The following is a 6781-nucleotide window of genomic DNA, read 5'->3' as shown; positions in this document are numbered from 1 at the left end:
ATTCTGTGATTCTGTGATTCTGTATTTCTCAATAAAACTATTTAACTGATGGGATCATTAGATGATCATAAAATTCTTCTATGCATATTTCTTTCTTCTGTTCCAATTAATAATAAAATTGGGAAAAAAAATGTATATTTAGTCTCTAACTACAGATTTACTTATTTGTTTTAAAGAAATGCAGCCTCATTTCTTCAAGAACATAGTTCTGACTGGGGGAAACACCCTTTTTCCGGGCTTCAGGGATCGGGTGTATTCTGAAGTTCGATGTCTTACTCCAACTGATTATGATGTTTCCGTTGTTCTTCCTGAAAAGTAAGTTCTGAACTGTACAGAACAAGCAGAACAAACTATAAAGTAGCATTTCTTTTGCTGATTAAAAAGATAGATTGACTAAAGGGGTTAATGTAAATACTAAGTGAACCAAAAATTGTACAAGAAGAATGTTTTAAATCCATGCATTTTCAGACAAACCGAATACATTATTAGCCAAAGCATAGGGCAAGCAGGTGGTCTCTATAAAGTTAAGTATGTAAGAATGTGCTTTCAGGAGCAGTCTTTTTATTGTAAACAGATAAATAAGACTGTATTGTCATTAAGTGAATAATGAGTATGCAAGATCGGAGTTTAGTCTTTTACTTAGAAGAAGTTTCAGCATCTGAATGCTGCCTTATCATTATTAATGTAGCCACTTCAGGGATTTGTAAGTTGCAGCGAAAGAATATACAATTGAGACAAAACAAGTATATCTTGAAAGTACAAAAAAATCTTTACTTTTTAAAAAAGTATTAAAGAGCATTTTAAAATATTATTAAAGAATCATTATCTGTGCAAAGTAAATACAAAGACATCTCCTCTTCCTGCCCTTTTCACACCTGCCTCCAAAGAGGCACTTGCTTTTTATAAAAAGCAGAGTCGGTTAGCCCTGCTAAAATTTCAGACTTATCTGGAGCTGGATGGTTTGATTTAGTAATCAAAAATGGATTTTTAAATAAGTATGGCTAAATAAAAGTTTTGGGAGTCATGACTGGTTACTTGTATTTTAACTGAATTTAGAGATTAGTAACAATAACTTTGTTAATTTTTCAGCCCTATCACTTATTCTTGGGAAGGTGGGAAGCTCATTTCTGAAAATGACGATTTTGAAGACATGGTAGTAACTAGAGAAGATTATGAAGAACATGGACACAATATTTGTGAAGAGAAATTTGATATATAGGTAGCATAGTTGGATACATTGTTATTCCATTGTTTTACTCAGAATGGCACTCTTCAAGTACCGCCTGTTCTCTGACAGTTAGGATTGTGTTTTAGCTTTCCTGTACTTATGTGGGTTGGTAAAAAATAATTTTCAGAGTTTAAAAATAAAGTTTTACAAGCCTAATACTATGAAATATGTTCATTTTAGCTTCGTTGTATTCTTATTGCAGAAAACTCAATGCATGGGGCAATAAAATTATTGAGTGTTTGTACTGGTGTGACACTAATACACAGTGAGAAGAAATAAGGTGATTTGGTTTTTTTTCAAAATTTGTATTATTGTAACTTGTACATTCAATTGACTGGACACTAATCACATGTCAAAAAGTATCTTTGAGATTGCCCATCCTGAAAAGGATTAAGTCAGTTTTTTGTTTATTTTAGTGAATAGCCATGAGAGGAATATACTTGAAATGTGACCACAGCTATTGAAAGTATGCCTAGGCTTTGAGAAAAGAGTAATTTGAACAATTCCTTTTTAAAAGGGGTTTGGGGTTAGTAGGTAGTGTGGTGGTTTTTTTTGTTTGGTGTTTGTTTTAAGGAATGGCTGAGCAAATAAGCTTCTTGCCACTCCCCTCACCTTATTGGAAAGGTGACATGAGAAGCTGTCTGAGATGAGCAAAGCTTGCAGCTGTGTCCTGTGTAATCCCATCTGTGTCCTATCCATGCATTCCAGAAAAACACAAATGCCCCCAGCCTGTACCTGTTATTTCTGTTTACAGAGCAAAGGTGGCATCAAAAGCTCTGTAACTGTACCATCAGTCTGTGCAGCCCTGCATGCAGGAGGGGAAAGAGCAACAGTACGGGGCAAGAGCCAGATAGAAGCCTCGGAGGGCTGTGCTAAGAGCGGGTGCCCCACCTGGCTTGCTTGGTTGCCAGGACAGAGGCAGGCACTCGCACAAGGTGGATAATGGACACACGGGTGCTGACACTGATCTTGACCTCATGCAGCCCCAGGAGAATTGCCCTCTTATTTGGGCTGGTGATACTCGGTGGTCTCAGATTTGCAGAGGAGTATCCTATTCTCAGGTGAAGTCTCATATTCCTGCTCTTGTCTGCCCCTGTGTAAAACCAGTAAGTATACTTAGATGCAATACACTTACCGAGCTTGGAACAAAGAGCACTGACTGATTTAGGCAATTGATGGCAGGGATTATGCAGAGACTTCACTGGGTTTCATGCCCCTTCGAGGGTCCTTGGTAAGGTACAGAGAGGGGCACTCTGAAGCACAACTAGATACTATTATATTCTCTAAATTGCTCTTTTGTGATGATCTGTGACCCAAGATGTAGTAGTAATTGATGTAGCTGAATGGTCAGAGCTGTGAACAGAGGAAAAAAAAGGTGTATGCCACCAGCCCCCAGGACCATTGATAGCATTAAGATACAGAGATGTCCTCATCTCCAGCTTCCCTTTCTTTTCTACTTCAGAAAAATACGCGGAGTTAGAGCCATGTTGTTCTGATCAACATGCTGGATTCACATGAGCTGCTTCTGTTGCTACCCAGAGGTCTCAGCATAAGGGCAATACAGAAGAGAAGCCAGCATTCCTGAGAATGGCAAATCTTGATAATGAGCTGCCCTGATTAAATAGTTTTGGGGGATGATCTTCTTGAATATGATCTTTTTTACTCTGGACTGCCAGCTTATGGTGGCTTTCCTCCAGTCTAAACTGCTGAAAGGAAGGGAAGATACACCCTCCTCCTCCTGTTAATAGCTACACAAGCCATAGAGGAGGCAGATAGGTTATTAATGCAGGAGAACACCACCTCCAAATTCTTGGATATAGCTGTTGTATTACTGTGTAAGAAAATACAGAGCATCACTCCAATAAGTCTAGTACACTTATTTTGATATCCACACGTAAAGGCCCTTGTGTCTGGCCCCTAGTTCTGTAAATAACTGCTTCACAAGATTACCTGCATGCTTTAGCTGAGACTTAAAAAGGAAATATGTGCATTGTTCCCATAGAAACAACAATGAACCTTTTCCTTGTTAGGAGCAAACATGAATGCTTTACGAATAGAAATAAGTCTCCTTACTTTGAAGGGGGCATTGCTTGTTCCTTGCTAAGACTGTACTGAAAAGTAGCTCTGGATTAAATTCTTTACTCTGGAAATTTTGTACTTCAAATTCATACTGGCAAGTAATTTGATAGCTCTACGCTAGAAATCGTAAGTAGAAATGAGTGAGGGGCCAAAGTTTCCATACCAGATGATTCTGTGTCAAATGTTAAAAACAAGTGATAAAACTTTATAAAGCTTGATAAAATTTTCCTGAATTTTGGAATGTAACTGAAAGCATAACAATGAAAAACAGTAATAAAATAGGGCTCTCAAGAGCTCTTCCTTTCCTTTGCAGAACTAGATCAATCTTGACTTCTTGTTTCATGAACTGAAGCAAAGGAGCTGGCAGCTATAAACCGCAGTGGTCCACTTGAAGCATTTCCTTACTGTTTGATACCTGATTCTACACCTGCTGAGCTGCCTCTTCCTTGTAAGGGCACTATGAAATGACAGACTGATTCATCACTTTTTATGCAGTGCTTTATTGTCATCTTTAAATTAGCACATGAAAATTCTAATCATGTCACAAAGTGCAAGAATTTGTTTGGTGGTTTGTTTTTTTTAAATACAGTTTTTCCCAAAGCAATTCCCAGTCTATCTATCCTATAAATTAACATGTTATCATCCCTCCTTGTTACCAGCATCTGTATTTTGAGTGAGACCTAGTAAAGGGACTGAAAACAGAGAAGGGAAAAAAACAGAAAAAAAAACCCAAACCAAATGAAAATCCAATTCTCCCACTACTCGACACCAGCAGCACTTAACCAGGAAATACTTTCCTGTTTACCGTTCTCAATACCTACTTCTGTACATGCTCCCTTTTCTGGGAGAATGACCAAAACACCCACCCAGGGATAGAAAAACATTGTGTGGCCCTGGAGTCTTAACAATTAGGGCATTCACCTCTGAAAGGTTAAACTTGGTCTTTTTTCCTCCTCCAGAAGTTATTTAACAGTGACTGTCCAGTGTGAAAAACAGGTGCATAACCAGGGATGTGTGGACAGAGATTCCAACTACATTCCCTGACTTCTAATAGGGCCAGGTCACTTGATTAAGGCTACTCGAAATGCAATGCAAGTTAACAAAACCCATTACCTGTACACCTAGTTGGTTATATCTAACGGTGTAACAATTTCAATTTATAAAAGAAAACAGCACTTGTTTTAAGAAAGCTTTGGTATCCTGGTAACTTGACCATACCTTTGAAGAGCAGCTGAGGATGTAGATACCTAAAGAAGTATATTCACAATAAAAATCACACTCATAGTGGGGCTAGTCCAGCAAAGGGGCCATGAAAAAAAATAAGGGATTGGAACATCTGTCATACAAGGAAAAGGCTGAGAGAGCTGCACTTTTTTAGCCTTGAGAAGAGAAGGCTCAGGGTGGGGAGGTAAAGAAGACTGAGCCAGACACTTTGAGTGGTGTCTAGTGAAAGGACAAGAGGCAACGGGCACAAACTGAAATGCAAGAAATTCTACTTAAATGTAAGGGGTTTATAATTATTTTTTAAATACTGTGAGAGTGCTCAAATTCTGGATGAGGCTGACCTGAGAGGTGGTGGTATCTCTATCCCTGAAGATACTCTAAACTCAACTGGAAAAGGGCCTGAGCAGCCTGCGCTAATTGACTCCACTTTGAGCTGGGTGTTGGAATTAGAGCAGAGGTCCCTTCCAACCTCAATTCTACGTTTCTATGTCCAATACATGATCAAGTGCTGGCCATGAGGATGGAGGAAGTAATTGAACCCTAAACATTATATTGCATATTTATTTAATGATTTGAATCAACATTTCCTTGGCAATGTACAGTTAGCCATCAATATGTCAAGACAGGCCAACATGCTTTCTAGCTTTGCCCTACAAATCCATAAACGCTCTCAAAGGATTTATGACAAATAACTGCACATTACCAAAAGTATCCTCATGTCAAAATGAATTGCTTAAGCACACTAAGAGATCTAAAATGAGACTATTATTTCTCAAGTTTTTTTTAAATGTAATTTTTTACTTGCTTTTTTGTAACTGCCGAATTAGCAGCGGCTCAGCCTGACAGAATGGGGAAGGAGCAACAAGCTATAATTACCGACTGCAAGCACACACAGCTCCCTGTCTAATGCACCTTGCCTGCTACAGATTCAAAACCCACTGACCTGCTCCTAACATTTTTGACATACTTTGTACACTTTTACAATACTCATAGGAGTCATAGTCTCCAGTTTTAAGATTAGATTACAGTTAGATTATCAATTACAGAGAGAAAAGATCAAACACCTTACTGATTATCAACCCAAACATGGCTCTGAATGTCTCAGCTAGAAAGTCATGGAGTTGCAGGACAAAAGAAAAAAAGTGCCAAACCCTGAACTCGAAGCAGCACAAGCAGTATGCCATTATTACCAACTTTAAAGTAATTAAGTACCTTTTGCTTGAAAAAGGCATTAATTAGAACTAATGATTTTTAGCAGCATAGTAATTTTGATAGTTGCAGTTTCCTCTAACTGAAGATGTAAGGACATAAGAAGAAAATGGTTTGTAACCATGCAATTTTCATATGCATCCCCCCTCTTTAAAAAAAAAAAAAAGAAGGTTCTACTAATGTCTAACCATTTTGAGTACAAAATTCACATCTAATTTTACAGCCACTACAATAGATGAGAGAATGGTATTTTCGTAATTCTTTAATTAATTTCTTCTTCTGCTTCAAAGGAACACTGGGGTCATTGTCCATCTCTCGAACCAATGCGAGAAGATACTGGTTCATTTGTTGTTTTTGATCTTCATATTCTTTAGTTGTCACACGCTGACAGAAGGTGAACCCTTTATAAGAAATTAGAGGTTCAGATTAATGCATCATGTAAGAGCCTGATTAAAAAAATTATTAGAAACACAGCTATATTGATATTCCAGTTCAGATGTGATTACAATTCTCTACAAGCAATGTGAAATGTATAGTCCTCCACTGGGCATGGATGAACATCTAAACGTTAATTGCAAAAATAAAATTAAAAAGCAGTGTAACAAGTGCAATATCACAGGTGATTTTGTACTGCAAACAGCCCTGCAAGACAAAGAGCCAATACAGTTCTTGTAAACAGAAACCATAATGAAGAAGAGAATCATAGAATCATTTAGGTTGGAAAAGACCCTTAAGATTACCAAATTCAACCATAAAGCTAGGACTGGCACATCCACCCCTAAACCACGTCCCTAAGCAACGTGTCTACACATCTTCTAAAATACCTCCAGGGATGGCAACTCAACCACTTTCCTGGGCAGCCTGTTCCAGCGCTCGATAACCCTTTTGGTGAAGAAATTTTTCCCAATATCCAATCTAACCCTCCTCTAGCATAATTTGAGGCTGTTTCCTCTTGTCCTATCACTTGCTACTTGGAAAAAGAGACTGACATCTACCTCCCTACATCTTCCTCTCAGGTAGTTGCAGAGAGCAATAAGGTCT

General features: G+C 38.2%; 1 protein-coding gene across 1 annotated transcript; it reads left to right on the top strand.

The window, feature by feature from the left end:
• Positions 1-176: 176 nt before the first annotated feature.
• LOC104463136 (actin-related protein 6-like) lies at positions 177-1384 on the top strand (the record flags this gene model as incomplete). The annotated part of the gene is made up of 2 exons (XM_010075349.1): positions 177-315; positions 1090-1384. Coding segments are annotated over 2 exons (269 nt in total), but the record flags the coding sequence as incomplete, so codon positions are not given.
• Positions 1385-6781: the final 5397 nt, after the last annotated feature.

Source organism: Pterocles gutturalis, unplaced genomic scaffold (genome assembly GCF_000699245.1).
Source record: "Pterocles gutturalis isolate BGI_N339 unplaced genomic scaffold, ASM69924v1 scaffold20397, whole genome shotgun sequence".
NCBI classification, from domain to species: domain Eukaryota; kingdom Metazoa; phylum Chordata; class Aves; order Pterocliformes; family Pteroclidae; genus Pterocles; species Pterocles gutturalis.
The sequence above is the reverse complement of the archived record's forward strand: the minus strand, read 5'-3'. Positions and strand labels throughout refer to the sequence as shown.